This window comes from Ceratotherium simum, chromosome 6 (assembly GCF_057802395.1).
Source record: "Ceratotherium simum simum isolate JZ-2026a chromosome 6, ASM5780239v1, whole genome shotgun sequence".
In the NCBI taxonomy this organism is placed as follows: domain Eukaryota; kingdom Metazoa; phylum Chordata; class Mammalia; order Perissodactyla; family Rhinocerotidae; genus Ceratotherium; species Ceratotherium simum.
The window spans coordinates 41,449,295-41,469,096 of record NC_141905.1 but is presented as its reverse complement, the minus strand read 5'-3'; the positions used below and the strand labels follow the sequence as shown (position 1 = coordinate 41,469,096).

At 37.7% G+C, this 19,802-nt stretch overlaps 1 protein-coding gene across 1 annotated transcript; it reads left to right on the top strand.

The window, feature by feature from the left end:
- Nucleotides 1-3,344: 3,344 nt before the first annotated feature.
- TFAM (transcription factor A, mitochondrial) lies at nucleotides 3,345-18,789 on the top strand. Its single transcript, XM_004427112.3, has 7 exons — nucleotides 3,345-3,570; nucleotides 4,146-4,264; nucleotides 5,839-5,909; nucleotides 6,324-6,473; nucleotides 9,986-10,081; nucleotides 14,960-15,016; nucleotides 15,515-18,789. The coding sequence occupies exons 1-7, from the start codon at nucleotides 3,470-3,472 to the stop codon at nucleotides 15,659-15,661; spliced, it is 741 nt and encodes a 246-aa protein (XP_004427169.1). The 5' UTR covers nucleotides 3,345-3,469; the 3' UTR covers nucleotides 15,662-18,789.
- The last annotated feature ends 1,013 nt before the right edge of the window (nucleotides 18,790-19,802 follow it).

Here is a 19,802-nt window from a genome sequence, read left to right as displayed (position 1 = left end):
CTACAGTTATCTAGAAGCTAATAATAATTGTTATGAATAATGTAAGGATAATTATAGCCCCTATTTATTGAGACTTTCTTATGTGCCAGGGACTCTGCTAAGAACTTTTTATACATCTTCTAATTTAATCTTCTCAGAAATCCTAAGAATCAACCATTATTGTCCCCATTTCACAGAAGGGAAAACCCTGGGTCAGAGAGATTGTCATTTGGCAAGGTTACACAGGTAGTAAGTAACAAGAGCAGGATTTGAACCTAGATCTAACTTCTAAGCCTGTATTCTTGTCCAGTAATTTACATAACTTTGACATATCACACAAAATGTAAGGGTAAATTCAGGTTTGATGTATTTATTAAATCAGAAGAAGAAATAGGTATTTAAATAATAAATTATTTCAAGCAAAGGTGAAGTAAGGAATGAAGCTATAGAGGAAACAGACTAGTTCATGGAGGACTTGTATGCCATGTATAAGAATTTAAGCTTGATTCTGTGGGTAATCAGGAGCCACTGAAGGTTTCAAGTAAAGAAATGTGATCATTGCCTGCCTGGCATAGAGTTGGTGCTTCATACATACTCAATGAACAAATGAATAAATGGGATTTGCCTTTCAGAAAGACTGACCTAGTGACAGTGTGGAATACGGTTTGGAAGAAAGTAAGACTGAAAGTCAGAAAACCTCTGCAAGAGTTTGGGAAAAGATGGCAGAGCCTGAACCAGCGGCACAAAGGAGCTGGCTGGTACTGGCTGGAGAGCCAATTATGTATATCTCTTCGCAGCTTCAGGTGCAGTGACATCAAGGTGGTAGTTTGAAATCAGCCACAGTGGGAGTATCTACATCATAGATCTTGGCAAACACTACAAATTAGGGCTTTCTTTTTGGAAAGTTGATTTACCAACACTACTGGCCTGAACAAAAGCAACAGCAATGGGGTTGGTGAGGAGGGAATACTTGCTAAGGGGTTAATGAGGTAGAATCAGCAGTACTTATCATCAGTTGGTTGATAGGGGTTGAGCGTCAATGGGGGAGATGATAAAGTGATTCATCAAGTTATTGGCTTGGATGATTCAAATGGGATACCGGTGCCTCTTTCCAAGAGAAGGAGTTCAAGATCAGAAAAAGAGAGTGAATTCTGTTCAGGGAAAATTCAAGTATCTGGGGGATATTATGGTAAAGATGTCAGAAGACAGTGGTTATATGGATACAGGACTAAAACGAGAGGTCTAGATTTAATATAATATATAGGAATCACGAGAATATAACGGATAGTTGAAGTCATGGGAGTAGATGAACTTTTTTTTTTTTTTTTAAATTTTTCCCCCAAAGCCCCAGTAGATAGTTGTATGTCATAGCTGCACATCCTTCTAGTTGCTGTATGTGGGACACGGCCTCAGCATGGCCGGAGAAGCGGTGCGTCAGTGTGCACCCGGGATCCGAACCAGGCCGCCAGTAGCAGAGCGCGCGCACTTAACCGCTAAGCCACGGGGCAGGCCCCGGAGATGAACTTTTAAAGGGATAAAATCCTGGGAAAGTCTGTGGTAAGTCTTCATGTTTTATAAAGTAAATATAAATGAAACCGTGGCTTTTTGTTCGAAGACAGTTTAAGTAGGTAGAATTATATTTTCTTTGTAAATACTGCATTTGGAATAAAATTATCACTGCAATGTAAATGAGTCAAGAAATATTGGTATCTGACGAAAATAGAAATGTTATAGATTAAATTTATAAGAACTTTACAGCACGATTTATCAAAATGACACTTTAAAACAACAAAAAGATTTTTTAAATATCCCAAAGAATTTTTTATATCAAACATTTGAAAGAACAAAAATATTGTAGAAAAATATAGAGAAAAATTATTTCTGAAATCAGCTAAAATGTAATTATAATGAATTCTGTCCTATACTTACCTCTATCTTGGCACTGCATTGTAATTGTTTATTTCTTTGCCTCTGCCATTAGACGTTACTGGGGGTGGGGGAAATGGTGTGTCTTTTATCCATGTTTGGGGCCTTGTACATAGTATGTATTCAGGAAAAAAAAAAGCTGTTTCTTCCATGAACAAGATGGGAGGTTTGAACAGATGACCTGGAAGGTCTCTCTCAATCCTGCGAGTCTACGAAAAGGGAAGTGGTAACAGCTGATTACCACTTAAAAGAAGAAGTGGGCTTCGTCTTCGGTAGCACCAAAGAGCCAATGTTTCCAAGCTACAGAAAGACTGTAGGCTCTCAGCTCAATGCGTATTACACTGGTAAGAATTTTCTAACAATTACAGCTATCCAACAGAGAAAAGGCTGTCTCGAGAGGTGGCTATCTTTGAAATAACTGGAACGTAAAAGCTGAAAGGGCCTTAGATATCTTTAGGTCCTCCCAATCTTTTTCATGCCATTGCCTACACAGAAAATGGTTGTACAGCACATCAATCAATATCTCAAGGCGTACTTGTCATACGTTCTCAGGGCTTTGGTTGGAAAACTCTGATCTAATCCAACATCGTCATCTGCAGTGTGGGAAAATGAATCCTAGAGAGGGGATGCTACACTCCGGGATCAAGACGTTAACGGTAGTGCTGGTGCTGGAACTCGAGTCTCCGGACAACTAACTAGCCAAAGTCTCCTCCCTACAAATTAAGCAGAGTTGGATGTCAGGCTTGAAGGCTGGGTCAGCGATAGTTGCAGTGGATGGGACGATGGTCTTCATCAGTATTGCTTTAAATGTGGTCCTATGATCACGGGCATTAGAACTTAAACCTTGAGGAACTTGTTAAAAACGCAGATTCATGGGCTCCACACAGACGTACTGAATCAGGCTCTGAGGCAATGCCCGGAAATCTGCATTTTTAGGTTTGAAAACACGCCCCACCCCCGGGCAGTATTTTCGGACTCGAAGCTCCAGCTCCGGCTTGAACTGAGCGGGCCGCTGGGCGCGCAGCACCCGCCAACCTGTCCTCAGAGCAGCGCAGGCAGCACAGCTATCCCGTGTCCTGGTGGTAAACTGTCTGTTACGCAGCAGCCCTTCCGGCCGTCACAGGCGGACGCCATCCAGAGCCCAGTCGGGGTGAGGCCGCCGCCGCCGCGTCTCCATCAGCCTCCTGGCCCGGCAGAGGAACCAACTGCTGAGGGTGGGGGCCAGGGGCAAAGGCGGCCCAGCAGCGGCGCCTCAAGGCCAGAGCCCTCCGGCAGGCAAGCTGGGCTGCGGATTCCCTTCTCCGCCCCCGAGCTCCTCCTCCTTCTTCGCAGTCCCGCCCACTGGGGGAGGCCACTACGGCGCCTGCGCCAAGTCTGCCTTGCCCCGCCCCCTACCTGCCAGCCGGGTATTATCCGAGTTCCCAGAGTGCTTTGCGAGAGGCGGGCATGATAGCAAATGCAGGAGGGTCGCACGCGGGTTCAAGTTGTCATTGTTGGGGTTGTTCTGTTGTGCTAGGGGGTTCTGCGAAATTCGGGCCAGGTCACCGCCTTGTCGGCGTGTGCAATGGCGCTTCTCCGGGGCGTGTGGGGCGTGCTGAGCGCCCTGGGAAAGTGCGGAGCGGATATCTGCACGGGCTGTGCAAGTCGGCTGCGCTCTCCCTTCAGGTAGGACCGGTCTCCTGCGTCTCAGGAGGCGGCAGGGCGCAGGACGCGCTGGGGTTGGATTGTAGACGCTTTCCTCCCCTGTCTGTCCCTCCAGGAGGTCAGGGCCACCTTGGCCTTTTGACTCAGACCTCGACCTTGCTAAGGGGATGGTGGCTTTGAGTCCAGGCCTTACTCCAGGAGTACCCCGTTCCTTGCTTCCGGCCGTCTTCCACCTTCCCCTTCCTCCTCGCCCCTCCCCACTGTCCAGCCTTGGAGCATCTGCTCAGCAGCATCTGCGAAGTCGCGCCAAAAGATTCCCGCCATCATCTAGGTGTTGAGGAGGCGGGGCCCGGGAGCTGGACTATAGATGCTTTCCTCCGCTCTCTGTCCTTCCTAGGAGCTGAGGGCTTTGAGACTTCAGTTCTGCAGGCTCTGCCCTCTGGTTAGGGTAGGATTTTAAATGTCACTAGCTTTCTTGTCGAAGGTGCAGATACTATATAGCATCTTGATGACATTTGGAAATCTGTGTTCATATACATATGAATATTGGTACTTAAATACTTGATATTGGTTATTTTCTTTTTATTTCTATGTAGTTTTGCATATGTGCCGAGAAATTTTTCGTCCACCTTGGGTACTTATCCAAAGAAACCTATGACTTCATATGTTCGATTTTCTAAAGAACAGCTACCCATATTTAAAGCTCAGAACCCAGGTAAGGAGATTTGGGGGCTTGTACTCTTCTCTGATGTAATCAAGAGGCCGATAAGCAGTTAAACTGCAAACTTGATTTGCACTTCCAAAGCTTCCAGTGACTGCAGAAACCTAACCATTCTGTTTGATGGTCTGTAAAATAGGTGGTATAACATTTTTTACCAAATAGAAAGGCTTTAAATATAATTGAGAACTAATGAAAGGTGTTTTAAAAATAGCAGCATGTAGGGTGGAAAGCCCCCAGGGAAGAGGATGAAAAACTTGAATTTTGGGCCTAGTTGCCATTGGCTTAGAGGACCATTGAAGAATCATTTAATCTCTTGCTTAGCTCCTTCTTCTGCCTCAGGGAATTGTTAATGAAGTTGCAGTGAAATAATTTATGTGGAAGTAAGTGTTCTGTAAACTGTAAAGCTGTGTACAAATTACTGCTAATTTCAAGAGCTTTTTCACTGAAAATTGGTTCTTGTCTTGGGTTCCTGAAAAAAAGATTTCCAGGTAGGATGTTTGTTACCTCCCTAAAAAGGCTGTAGGGCCTTCCTTTGGGGTTATAGTGTAAAGATAATAACTAAATTAATAATAGCTAATCTTTGCTTATGATTTATAAAGCTCTTTCAGATGCAGTACATCACAGAGCACTTGTGAAAATCAAATGAGCTATAATAAATATTCTCACATTATAGGGACCGGCCAGGTGGCGTAGTGGTTAAGTTCGCATGCTCGGCTTGAGCGGCCCGGGGTTTGCAGGTTTGGATCCCGGGCTTGGATCTACGCACTGTGCATCAAGCCGTGCTATGATGGCATCAAGCCATGCTATGGCAGTGTCCCATATATAAAATAGAGGAAGGTGGGCACAGATGTTAGCTCAGGGCTAATCTTCCTCAGCGAAAAGAGGAAGGTTGACAATGGATGTTAGCTCAGGGCCAATCTTCCTCACCAAAAATAAAAAAATTCTTTCATTATAAAGAGTTGGTTTAAGAGATGCTTAAGTACTCACATCTTTTAAAATGTGGGAGTTGAAACTAACAAGTGGTTTGTTAAATCATTTACACCCTGTCATTCCAGTTAAGATGAAGGAAGGAAATGGGGAATAGTGAATTGATTTTAGAATAATTTTGTTTGCAAATGGTATTTCTGTAATTGAAATACAAAGTGATGTTATAGGAATCAAGACTATATTTTGTTGTTTAGTTAGGTTTTATGAACTTAATAAACCCTGAAAGACTTGGAAAAAAATGTTTTGATTGAAATTTGAAGTAAAAAACTTGAATAAATTGATTACCCGACCTATTAAACTAGTAATCAGTTTCTGAGGTCCATTTTGGTGGTATGTGATATACTCCTTAATTATTAGATAACAGACTTTAACAATGTTCGATAAAGTATTAAATTATTTATCATATTTAAATTGGTTGGTTAAAGAAAAGCTAAATCGTATTAAGTTGTGTGTGGTATGGAGGTGTCTGTAATAAAACCTAACTTTTAGAGCTAATGGATAATGCTTTCCTGCAAGTTTTTAGAAATTAATCTTGAGACATAAAATTGTGACGTCTTTTTTCATTTTATTCTAATCCACAGATGCGAAAAATTCAGAACTAATTAAAAAAATCGCCCAGCTATGGAGGGAACTTCCTGAGTCAGAGAAAAAAGTAAGCATATAGGTTTTCAACATTGCTGACCAGTTATTCTGCAGTTAAGAACAATTGTCATGTCCTTTAAGGGACCAGATGATTCAGAGTTTTTTTTTTAACATCCATCATGTACAAAGGAACTTCATACCTTCTGATCTACATAAATGATGAGAATATGGATATATGGGGGTGGTGGTGAAGGATTGGCAGCAGTTTGAAATTGAAAGCTAGTTGCTAGACTCTCACCTTGGTTAGCATGCATATGAAAAGTACGTGTTTTTAATCCATATAAATGTGATCCCAGAACACGTTTCCGCTTGATGGTTTAGTCTGTCTTTATCTGAAGTTGTGCGTTTGTCTTTCCCTGGCTGTGCTATGTGTAATTTGCCAGCAACAATTTATTGACTTTTTATTTGGGTTTTTTATTTATAGATATATGAAGATGCTTACAGGGCAGACTGGCAGGCATACAAAGAAGAGATAAACAGATTTCAAGAACAGCTGACTCCAAGTCAGATGGTATCTTTGGAAAAAGAAATCACACAAAAACGGTTAAGAAAGAAAGCATTAATAAAAAAGAGAGTGAGTATCATTGAAATGTTCTTTTCCTTTGGCATAGAACTGAAATTTATGTAACTATGAATATAGGTAGTTTTCTCTTATTTTGATGTGTGTGGCTATGTGGTAGAATGTGATCAGGTGTACTCCAGTTAGGAAAAAGGGGGATAGCTCTCTTCTGCCGCTAGGACCACTTGCCATTGAGTCGGTCTTGGAAACCTTTGTTGCCACTTTGAGTTGAATCCAGATTTAAGGTGTATAGTTAGGACTAGCATGAAAGCTGTAGGAACAGAGTTATGAAACAGCCGAATCAGGAATAGCAAGAATCTTTGCTTCTGGCTCTTGTCTAGAATAACCCACTGATTTGAATTGTTCTATAGTAATGATGAGTTTGATTCTGAATATTGCTGAATAGACTGAGTTCATTAACACAGCCAGGAAAAGTGCCTATTGTATCTAATCAAATAAGAAGTGCCTTTAGGATGAAATCCTACTTTCCCTCACTAAAAACGCCACATGGTTCAAATTTTGTAGTTCCCAGCTTAAGGTGTTAATCCCGTAAATTCCACTGTTGGAAATTTAGACTCTCTTTTTCTGTGGAACCAGTAGTAGATGTGAGGTGGTCAGCTTGCTGGTCCAGTACATGTACTATAGAAAGTGGTCATCAGAGTTAAAACTTTCTCTGAAAAAGCAGATTCCAGCCATGAATGTGAGATGTCCAGATATCTTTCCCTGACCCTACTGTCTTAAGCCCTCCTAGCAGGAGGGTTGAGGACTCACCTAATTTCAAGTCAATGATGGTAATCTAAGGCTGCTGATCCAATTAGTAAAAGAGAGCCAGAAAAGATGCTAAGAGTGAGAAATACAGTCTCTGCACAGGGGTGGTATTTGGAGAGGTGAGTAGTGGAGTTTACTCTCCCTTCCTCCTTAATGCACCCAGCCAGTGCTAAGAGTGGAGGACAAGAAATAAGAATTCACAGATATAAGGGGCTTCCCTTTTCAGATATTTCTGTTCCTTTCTCTCTCTCTTCTGGTATTCCCATTACGTGTTTGTTAACACTTACTGTAGTTGTCCCATAGTCCTTGGGTATTGTATTCTCTTTTGTTTTTTTTGTCTTTGTTCTCTTTGCTTTTGAGTTTTCGAGGATTCTATCAATATGTCCTCTAGCTCAGAGATTCTTTCCTCAGCCTTATCTAGTCTGCCTATAAGCCCATCAAAGGCATTCTTCATTTTTGTTACAGGGTTTTTGATCTCTAGCATTTCTTTTTGGTTCTTTCTTAGGATTTCCATCTCTCTGCTTACATTGCCCGTCTGTTCTTGCGTGGTGTCTAGAGCCCTTAGCATATTAATCATAATTGTTTTAAATTCCTGATCTGGTAATTCCACCATTCCTGCCATGTCTGGTTCTGATGCTTGCTTTGTCTCTGCACGTTATGTTTTTTGTGTTTTAGTATGCCTTGGAGGGGCCAGCCCTGTGGCATAGTGGTTAAGTTTGCATGCTCCGCTTCTGATAGCCTGGAGTTTGCAGGTTTGGATCCTGGGTGCGGACCTACACATCGCTCATCAAGCCATGCTGTGGCGGTATCCCATATAAAGTAGAGGAAGATGGGCACGGATGTTAGCCCAGGGCCAGTCTTCCTCAGCAAAAAAGAGGAGGATTGGCATTGGATGTTAGCTCAGTGCTGGTCATTCTCACAAAAAAAAAAAAAAGAGGGAGACGGGCAACGGATGTTAGCTCAGGGCCAATCTTCGTCACCAAAAAAAAAAAATCTTTTAGTATGCCTTGGAATTTTTCTTAATAGCTGGACATGATGTACTAGGTAAAAGGAACTGCTATAAATAGGACTTAATAATGTGGTGAGGTGTGGGAGCAAGGGAAGCATTCTGTAGTCCTATGATTAGGTCCTGGACTTTTAGGGAGCCTATGCTTCTGGACTGTGAACTTCACAAGTGTTTCTCAGTTTTTTCTCTCCCCTGTAGGTGGGACAGGATGGCTAGAGTGGGCTGGAGTTGGGTGCTTCCTTTCGCTCAGGTCAGTTAGACTGAGAAAACCCTAGAGCAGGTTAGGCTCTGGTTAACTGGTTATCCCTGCAGGCAGGCCTTATTAAGCATAATAGAGTGCTCAGCCATTTCAAAATGGTTCCTTTTTCTCTCCCCCTTCCTGGAAGCAGGAGGGGATTTTTCTCAATATTTACTGTGGGAATTTGGTTGAGCTCTTGGAGGTAAATCTAACAATATTGTGAGCTCCCTCCTATGACTGGGTCCCTTGGAATTTTTTAAACTCCCAGAGTTGCCCACATGGAGCCTCCAGCAATTCGTTAATTACAATTCAGATTTTCCGACCCTGGCACCGGTTCCCGCAGTGGTTTCCACTGGAGTCTCTGCTCTGTTAAGCTTCGACTCCCTGTATTCACCTGTGTGTCTCTCCAGTTTTGGGGGCAGAAGTTTGCCCTGCGTCCTCTCTCTTATGGATCCAAGAAAAGTTGTTGATTTTTCAGTCTCTTCAGCTTTATACTCTTTGTTAGCACGGAGTGGTGCCTTCCAAGCTTAACCCGTAGAACCAGAAACTGGAAGCCTGAGTTTTTTCCCTGACTTCCATTCTCAGTCCCTGTTGGAATTTTTCTTCCCATTAAAGATTCCCAGTGCCCACTAGTTAGAGATTAGGCGAGAAGTGTGGGAACCAAGAAGTTGCAAGTGAAGCACCTAGGAGAGAGATCCCTAGCAGTAGCTCTAGAAACAAGGAGAAATAGTTCTGTTATCAAGTGCTTAGAGTCTACAGTAGTTTCATGACTGAGAAGTTCAAGAAGGAAGTGGTCTCTAGAGGTAAATCAGAGGAGCTCTCCTTTTACTTATGAATAAAAGTTGAGTTTGTTATTGCCTATAATCAAATTGCCATACAAAGCCACATAATTTTATAAATTACAGGCGCTACTCACTATCCAAATTCAAACTAAATAGGTTAGGATAATTCAATATCCCTCATTCTCTGAACTCAGAAACTCAATTTAGATAGCAAGGGATACTAGTATTCTGTTCCATCTTTTCTTCCCCCTCTTTTGATACCTAGTAACACATCTGTTGAGGTTTAAAGGTTGAGAGACATGCCGAGAAGGAAATGAAATGGGAGATTATTAAACATGCTCCAGTGTTCGTGAGTTGTGGTGGGGCCATGTAGTGATTTGGCTAAGGAGATGGTAGTGTCCTGTAAGGATGAAACTGAGATGGTTTTGTCTTTTAAAAAGGATTTTGTACATATGTGCTCAGTTATTTAGTTTATGGAGAACATGAAAATAATATGTAAAGGGAATGTTTTTGTATGGAAAATAACTTATAAAATCTATTATAATCTTCAAAATTTTGTGCCATCAAAAAATCCTGACCCCAAGAGAGAATAATCACAGACTAAATATAAGAATCATAACGTTCACTTTAAGGAACATTCTGTAATGCATAGTAGTGAATAAAGATTCTGTAGGTAAAATTAAGTCTCATAAAGGTTAAAACTAGATCTGACTCTTCCATTTTTATTACTCAGGAGTTAACAATGCTTGGAAAACCAAAAAGACCTCGCTCAGCTTATAACATTTTTATAGCTGAATGCTTCCAGGAAGCTAAGGATGGTTCATCACAGGTAAAACAATTGCATTTGTTTTTTAAATTTTTGTTTATTTTAATTTTTAAAATATTTAGATAGGAGATTTTAGGGGTGCCATATGTCAGATGGTGAAGAAAAGTAGTAAATTACTATAAACAAGTGCTATATACAAATAAGGCCCTCTTTCTTGTGTCTCTTTTACAGAAAAATCCTTTCTCTTACCACATACAGTTAGAGTGTGTAGTTACCAATATATATAGTCAACCTTTTTTAATTTAAAAAAACATAAAATTTTCTAGTTTATAAGAGGTTTTAAAGTTCTAGAGACTTCTTATCCAGCAGTTCGTAACTGTTTTACAATCACTGGGAAAAAATGAGAGTAGAGCTATAATATTTTGTACTGGGATTTGAGTATAATCTACTGCTTCATGTTATATCCTTTAATAAAATTTTGGTTGTGCCCATGGGAATGTATTATACAGTCGAATGTCATCATATGAATGTGTCAAAGAAAAAAAAGCATGTCATTCCTGCTGTGACTTAGTCTTTCCTTTATTTCTTTCTTAGAAGCTCCAAATTGGCAATTGTATTTTTCCTTTTATAATATGACATGGTAAGAAAAGTGTATGTTCAGATCCCTGACTCTTGTAAATCTGAGATGAAGGTTTTTGCCTCTCTACCTCTTTGGGTTATTTGGATCTGTAGTTCATTTTACAAATCCTGTTTTAACATATGATTAAATAGTGTGTGTATGTGACGTAGTCTTCCCTGGCTATATACTGTCACAGTTCTACTCCCCTTGGGATTTTAAATTCAGTTTCCATGGCCCTACATTACTAAAATGCAAGCCTATTTAATTTTTTAGTTGGAATTGGCTCAATCACTAACTTATCTTGGATTTACTTTTCTCATTGGTATAAGAAGGTTGTTAGCTAGAAAATCCTTCTAAGTCAGTGGTTCTCAACTCTGATTGCACCTTGGAATCACCTCAGAAGCTTAGTGGCTGGGCCCTGTTCCTGGAAATTAAAATTAATTCGACTATGTCATTTTTATTCATTTAAAAAAACAATGGTTATACATCCTCATAGTTTAAAGAATCAAAGTAAGGCTTGTTATGAAAGATAGCAGTTTTCACTGCCCTGTCATATTCCTTACTCCAGGAGTAAATACATTCTGTTTTAGCTGGTTCTTGTGGTATTTACCTCTTTGTCTCTAAATAGCCTCATTATATTGTTACTTCTTAATTTGTTTCAATTTTAAGCATTACCTATATTTTAGGCATTACCTCTCACTATTTAAGATGAGCATTTAACTCTTTCTTATCCCACTGTTCATATTTCCATCCCCCTACCTCCCAATATAGTAATCATAATTTTTGGTTAGATCAGAATTACTTATGATTATGTAAACCCTATTCATAACTGAGCTGTGCCATTTACTATGATTATTTTTTCTTTCTTGCAAAACGAGCAACTTTCCCTTAAGTTGATTTATGTCTTATTTTTTTGTTTGCTTAGTTTATTACATACTATCAATAATTCACCCTCAAACTCTTCAATGTCACCAGCTTTCAGTACATTTAGATGCATTAGGTATTCTGTCAGTTTCAATCTGGAGCCTCTGATTTGTTGCAGTTTGGTCATTGCCTTCTGTGCCTAGTGCACAGCTGGCATCTGGGATCTTCCCTCATCAGCATCCTTGTGGTGCTTTTGCTGCTTCTGTTGTTGTCTTTCTTGGTTTACTGATTCTGTTATAGCATCTCCCCCAGTAAGCGTACTTGAGAGATTAATTTTTGAGTTTTTGCATGCCTGAAGATGTTTCTGACCTTACATTTGTTTGATAGTTTGACTGGGCATAGAATTCTAGGGTGGAAATCATCTTCTTTCAAAATTTTAAAAATATTGCTTCTTTCTCTTTTAGCTTCTTGTATTGCTTTTGAGAAGTATAAAGCCATTGTGATTGTTGGTCCTTTGAATGTGATTCGGTTTCTTTTTTCTCCCTTTCCCTCTCTTTTTTCTTTATTCTGAGTCTCTAGAACTCTTATTATTTGTTTAAGCATCTTCTGAACTGGTCCTCTAATTTTCTTATCTTTTCTGTATTGTTTTCTCTTAGCCTTTTTGCTTTTCTTTTTGGGATACTGCATACATTTTTACTTAATCTCCCTGTTTTCAGCATGGTACCATTGCCCCCGGCTGTACCTGGTATCCATAGAGTAACTCTGTTTTCCCCTTTTGAGAGGATAAATGTCCTAGGATCTGCCCATGGGGGAGATTTAACCTCTTTTTAACAGACTTTCAGTCAGTCCTCCTGTTTCTACCCTGACCTGCACCTCTGTTTTATACCTATCTGATGCTGCCAATTTCTGAGCTACTTGGAAATTCTGCATTGTAAATCAGTTTGCTTTTTTGGGTTTCCCCACTGCCAGCTTGGGAATTAGCTTTCTAGGGTTAGATAAACCATTTCTCTGCTTTTTAGCTTCCAAAATTTTGTGTTGGTAGCCCTCTCCTGTTGTCTTTGTCCATGTGGGTTTACGCCTTAAAAAATTTCGTTTGTTTAATGTTTGTTTTTTTTAAATAACAGAAATGTATTGCTTATAGTTGTGGAGGCTAGGCGGTCCAAGATCAAGGCCCCACCATGGTAGCCTACTGGTGAGGGCCTTCCTGGTTCATAACTGGCACCTTCTCGCTATGTTCTCACATGGTGGAAGGGCTCGTGGAATGCAGTTTTAGGAGGGAGCAAAAATAAACATCTTTCTATCCCTTTAATTTTTTTTAGTGAATTATTATGTTTAGGTGAAAGATCAGATTATTTGTGCATGCAACTTCATAAATTATTGTTGAGCTCAGTGAATATGAAACTTTAAGGATTAAATATAAGCAAAAAGATTAGTTCTGAAAGAATTGAGAACACTGAAGCAATTTCTTCCAAAGCTAAGAGTCAGAGCAGTTATTTAGTGAGTAACAGTCCCTGAATATATTAGATGTGTTTATAAAGGTAAGTTTAAAATGTTCAAAATATAATGGTTGTGGAGTCTCAAATACTATCTGGTATCTCTATTTTTGCTGATAGGAAAATAAAAATCAGTCAGAGTTCTGGTCAGAACAGTGAAGTTCCTTATTCTCACTCTGCTTCTCCTTAAAATCACTGATGACCTCCTTGTAGCTTTAAACAGATACTTTTCAGACTGTATCCCTCTCTCCCTCACACTCCCCTTCTACCCTTCCATCTCCACCTCTGCCCCTTATTCTCCACCCATCCATTTTCCCCTTCAGTCTCTGCTGTCTGGAAGCAACAGCACAGGTTGTGTGAGGTGTGCTGACTCTCCCCTCTGCCTCTCCTTCAGCCATGGGATCTCTGCATACCTTTAATTTTATTGATGGAGAACCACGCTTAAGGGAGGTAACATGACTTTTTGAAAGCCACATAATTAAATTCAGCTAAGAAGAATTAAGGACTGGTGTTTTCTTGGTCCTATGACTATATCTAAACACTTTGGCACAAATTTTAGAATAAAACATTAAGCTACAGGGAAGAAATAAAAATTCTTACTCTTTGAAGTTAGTCTGTGACAAATTATTATACTTGAATATTAATATTTCTGAATCAAAAAAGATAAATATCTGCACAGCAAAGGAGGTTGTCAACAAAGTGAAAAGGCAACCTACCAAATGGGAGAAAATATTTGCAAATCGTATATCTGATAAGGAGTTAATATTCAAAATATATAAAGAACTCATACAATTCAAAAGCAAAAGAACAATATGATTAACAAACAGGCAGAGGATCTGAATAGACATTTTTCCAAAGAAGACACACAGATGGCCAACCAGTACATGAAAACGTTATCAGCATCACTAATTATCAGGGAAATGCAAATCACAACCGCAATGAGATACCACCTCACACCTGTGAGAAATGCTATTCTCTAAAAGACAAGAAATAACAAGTGTTGGCGAGGATACAGAGAAAAGGGAACCGTTGTGCACTATTGGTGGGAATGTACGTTGCTGTGGCCCACTTTGGAAAGCAGTATGGAGATTTCTCAAAAAATTAAAAATAGAACTACCATGTGATCCAGCAATTCTACTTCTGGATTTATCCAAAGAAAACAAAAACACTAAATCGACAAGATATCTGCACGTCCATGTTCATTGCAGCATTATTCACAATAACCAAGACATGAAAGCCATCTAAATGTCCGTCGACGGATGAATGGATAAAGAAAATGTGGTATCTATATACAATGGAATATTCAGCCACACAAAAGAAGAAAATCTTGCCATTTGCAACAACATGGATGGATCTTGAGAGCATTATGCTAAGCGAAGTAAGTCAGACAGAGAAAGACGCTGTATGATCAAAACAAGCTCATAGATATAGAGAACAGATTGGTGGTGGCCAGAGGTGGGGAGTGAGCAAAATGGGTGAAGGTGTCAAAAGGTACAAACTTCCAGTTATAAAATAAATAAGTCCTGGGGATGTAATGTACAGCATGGTTACTATATAGTTAATAATGCTGTATTGCACCTATGAAAGTTGCTAAGAGAGACGACCTTAAAAGTTCTCATCACAAGAAAAAAAATTTTATAACTATGTCTGGTGATGGAGTTTAACTAGACTTGTGATTATTTCACAACGTATATAAATATTGAATCGTGTTATATGCTTGAAATTAATAAAGTGTTACATGTCAATTATATCTAAATAAAAAAGATAAATATCTTCATTCCATTGATTTTTGTACATTTTAATAGTTTAATAGTTGTTAATTAGGAAGAAGAGATGTTAAGAATTGATGAGGCTTTGCCTGTGATTCTTATTATCTGAGTTTTTGTTGTTGGAATGAATAAAAAAAAGATCTTTCTTTAATCACTGAAGTCCCTATATCTAGTACTTAAACATGTTATTTTACAGGTAAAGCTGAAGACTGTAAATGAAAACTGGAAAAATCTCTCTAGTGCTCAAAAGCAAGTAAGTAGTATGGTTTTTATCTCAAGTGTCTAGTTAGAATATCTGTGAAAGAATATATTAGGGCAAGGCTTGATTCATGTCAAAACAATCTTGTATTAACTTATAACACAGAATATTTTAAAATTATTTTCGTATTCTTCGAAGAACCAATTTGGCTTTTTTCTTTTAAAAGTTTTGGACTGCAAGTAAAATTAGTATTTAAAATGATGTCACTCCTAACTTAGAGTGTCTGCTGTATCCATTGACAGTCATACCCTGCCTCTGCTTCTTTCCACATCCCAAGCCCTGAAATTTTAATAGCTTCATTAGTACTTACAATGTCTTGATCTCTTACCTTTCTCTCATCTAACTTTTATCTTATAAAAACCTTCCTTCTCCAGTCTTCCTTTATATATGTAGAATAGTAAGGTAATTTCTGGAGTATATATAGAAAAATTCCAGAAATTAATTGCAAAGTCTCTTCTAAAGAAATCATTTTAACAATTGCATTTTTCTCAGGTGTATATTCAACTTGCTAATGATGATAAAATTCGTTATTATAATGAAATGAAATCTTGGGAAGAACATATGATTGAAGTTGGACGAAATGATCTTATACGTCGCAAGGTGAAGCAGCAAGCAAAAGATGGCACTGAAGAGAGTTAAAATAGAAGACTGAGTTATGTTCACAATGGATAGACGCAAGAAACCAATTAGGTCTCAATACCTGAAGCTGTTGTAATATTAGAAAGGATAAAGTTGGTAAACATTTTATATTTTAATTTCTTCTTCTTTAGCTAGTTGACTTCTGCCAGTTCAATACATGTTATATTAGTATCTTGCTTTGGAAAACCCAAACAGATGAAAGTTCATGCGAAATTTATTTTGTGTTTAGGAACGACTGAGGATCAAAATAGTCCATGAAATGTAGCTGTAAATTATTTTACCTTTGATAAAGGCAAATCAGACTGTGAAGGTTTTTTATACTTGATGACTATGGAAAGAGTATTCTTGTTTCCTTATATTATGGAGGCAAGAGTTTCCTATTCAAAAGTGCCCCAAACTGTAGAAGCCATAGTGTTCTGTGATATAATTGTGCATTTTTTAAAGAGCGCTCAGAACTCATCTAGGTAAATTCCATTTCCTGGATATAATTCATATTATATTCAGAGTTGATGGTTGTACATGCAAGGGATTGCCAATTTTAGTTCAACTTTTTATAAAAGTGATGGAGAGATTTATAAACCTTTTCCTCATTGTCTTTTTTCCTAAAGTGAAAACTAAGAAATTATGTACCAAATCTATGCATATTGTTTTATAATGCATAGAATAAAAGTTTTAAATATTTCCTAATTATATGTTTTAAGGTGAAACATTCATTTTACTTCTTTCTCTTTTGTTTTTCTTTTTTTACGTAAGAGTTTGTATTCTGAATTATTTTTTCTCTCTCATGTAAGTATATTTATCCAGAAAGTAGAGAACTTGTCTGTTTTAAAATGAGAGATCTAAAAAATAAAAGTCTCCAAAGTCTCTCAAGTTGGAACCTCTAATTTTTAGACATTTTGCATAACATATAAGAGCCTGTATAAGGGACAGCGGACTCTGGCCCAGATCCAGCGACTGCCTGCTTTTCATGGCCTGTGAGCTAAGAATTGTATTTACAATTTTAAATGGTTAAAAAAAAAGAATATTTCGAGACACATGAAAATTAATATGAAACTCAGTATCCATAAATAAAGTTTTATTGGAACGCAGCCATACTCATTCTTTTACTTATTGTTTATGGCTGCCTTTGTGCTGCAGTGACAGAGTTGAGTAGTTGCTACAGAGACCATGCAGCCTGCAAAACTGAAAATGTTTACTATCTGACCCTTTACAGAAGTTTGCCAACCCATGGTCTATAGTACAGTGTAGGGTAACTAGTGTTTCAACGTACTGATGTGTTGGGATAGTTTTTTAACTGTTTTAGAGTTTGTTATTTTAGAATCTTTGTCACGGTTGTCTTAAGAGGAAAGAGGTCAAATCACTAAAGAAGCTAAACTGTGGCTCTTCAGTGTTAGCAAGGAAAAGTAATCTTTAGTTTCAAATTATGTTGCATTGTGATAAAAAAGATTCATCTAGTGTGGAATGAGATGCTCTTAAATTATTTGCTATGGCTTGGTAAAATGAACCTTAAGAGTTTTCTAGTTAGCACATATCACAAAAACCTTAGCATCTTTTAGCATTTGTTTATCCTCTTAGGAGAGTCAAGCAAAGGTATTCAAAATCCACACTACCTTTTTGAGCATAATAATTTATCTTTCCTTATTAGTTCACAGGAATAGGATAACTCAAAATTTGTATGTACCTTATATTATGCAAAATGTTTCAAAATCGTAGATTCTAGATCTCTAGAAAAACTGAAGATTTTTGTTGTTTGTGGATAGAAAATAAGTAAAAAGTCATGAAAAAATAACTTGTTATATACTGAATGGAACGTGGCAAAGGTAGGGACTGAAGAGAAAAATATAACTTAAGAGGAAGCGTAGTATTTAAATATATAAAGTTGAGTGTTTCCAAACAACTTTCCCCTGTGGTTGTGAATACAGGGCAAAGTCTGCCATTGGTAAAATACTGTGGGTCTTAGGCTAGACTGTTTTGGGGAAGAGGGGTTGGGGAAGAAGAGGTGGTGGTCTAGTGTCTATCACAGTCTTTCTCAATTGGGTTTCCAGGAGAGAATTAAGCCATAATTCCCTGTGGCATCTAGAATGGTACTGATTATGTATCATCCTTAGGGGAATGGAGAAAATCATCACTCAAATCATTTACTGTGTTCTGTGCTTCAGATGAACCCAGGGAGCACATGGGAGTCAGTGTTTATAAGTTATAGAATGGGTAAAGTGGAGAAATGAGTTATGTAAATACTTGCAGGACACATGTAGTATAAAACACATCTTTGCAATTACCTTCTTCTGAGTTCTTTTAGCATTTAACTACCTATACTATTTTATACTATACACATTCAAGTCATATCTTCCCAAATATATTGGGAAAAGTCATATCTTCCCAAATATATTGGGAAGTTGAGTGTCTAGTTTCTCAACTATTTACAACTTAATATACAAAAAAAAAAAAAAATGTGAAACAGTGAAAAGAGCTAGAGCAAACCCATTTTATGGTAATATCAAATTTTATTTGGTTTTTTTTGTTTCTAAAAGAATGTCAATTTTCATACTTTAATTATTAGGATAATCTGATTCCATGCCTTTCTGAATAAACTTCAGTACACATTGAAGACTGGTGTGCTGGATACCAAATGCTATTCAGTTTAACAATAGACACAAATTTTCTATTATAAAGAATAAGAACTTGTATCAGTAACCAGTAGCAACTCCTATAAAGCCTTACTTTTTAGACTTTTCTTAAGTTGACTCAACAAAGTAATTGCTGTAGGAACTAAAGAAGAGTGCTGGGGGAAAGATGCTGAAGAAATGAAGCAAAGGAGTGTTTATGCTATTCTGGTCAGTTAGTCATAAAGAGACTTATATTTTTGTTCACTGGAGTACCAATATTAGGTTTTTTGAAATAATTTGATGACGAGAGAGAAATGTGTGATTATTTTACTTTTTAATGTTTACCTAAAGGAAATTGTGTGCAAATTCAGCCTACTGTAATCATGTAATTTTGATATTGCTTTTGGCTAACTTTTTTTGGACAGGCCATTTTTTTTTTTACAAGGCATATGTTGTTTGTAACAGTTGCTCTGAATGTGTATATTTAAATTTCTGAATTAAAATGGTATTACTCTAAGTGGATTTAAAGTAACTAGAAAATCTTAGTGATTTTTCCGACATTTACTGTACCTAAAATTAATCACCACCAGGTTGTGCTAAAGCAGCAGAAAGTTTTTATATGGTTGTGATAGTATCCATTTTTGCTCTTAATTTTATCAATGTTTATTATAAGAATATTGTCTCCTTTTCCTTCCTCACAGCCGCTCTCCCTTCTTCTCTTCATAGCATCATACTCTTAACGGACAAATGTGAAAATGTTATAAGCACAGATTATGTCTGTTTTGAAATTTTAAAGCAGTAATAGTCTTTTTTAAATTGAACCTTTGGAAAGAGTAAGAAAATGAACATATTTATTACTTTGAATTTGTAAAACTTGCCAAACAGAAAGTAAAACTATACAAAGCTAGTATCATCAAGTCTCACACTGTTCACAAATAAAGTACTTTTGGTAATTGTTTAAATCATTGATTATATTTAATAGAAAATACATAAAACATGAAACCATTTTGTAGTACATTTAAAAGTATTTTTAAAACAGTTTACTGGCTGAGGAGCTAAATACTTAAAATTGACCCTAAATAAGAATTCTAAATAAGCTAAACATTTTTCAATCACCCTTACATAATGATATCTGATTTACATATGTGATGTGCAAGAAAATATTTGAATTTATTCTTATTTTGCCTGTATTAATTTAAAATTTATTCAATTTTATTCCTCCTTGCCCACAAATCATATATAAGATAGGGGAGGAAGGAAGGAAGTACATAGTTTTGACACAGTGACCTTTTATTATATAGGCTGCTACCTACGAGCCTTCACATTAAAAAAGTTGATTTGGTTATACCCATCTCTAAGGTTCTTAAATTACTTTTCTTTACTGAAATTTTGTGCTTTGAATCTTGGGTAGGCTTAAGTGGTGAGAGGAGGGATCCAAGTTGTTTATTAATCATTTAGAAATTGTTGAAGCATTATGACCATTCTTTTACTCAATTTTAGATTTTTTTCCTCAGTCATCAGTCAGAATAGGTCTT

Coding starts and splice junctions, on each gene's coding strand:
- TFAM (XM_004427112.3), top strand. CDS start 3,470: ATGGCGCTTCTCCGGGGCGTGTGGGGCGTGCTGAGCGCCCTGGGAAAG. Junction 10,082..14,959: donor CTAAGGATGGTTCATCACAG/GTAAAACAATTG, acceptor GTTATTTTACAG/GTAAAGCTGAAGACTGTAAA. Junction 15,017..15,514: donor TCTCTAGTGCTCAAAAGCAA/GTAAGTAGTATG, acceptor CATTTTTCTCAG/GTGTATATTCAACTTGCTAA.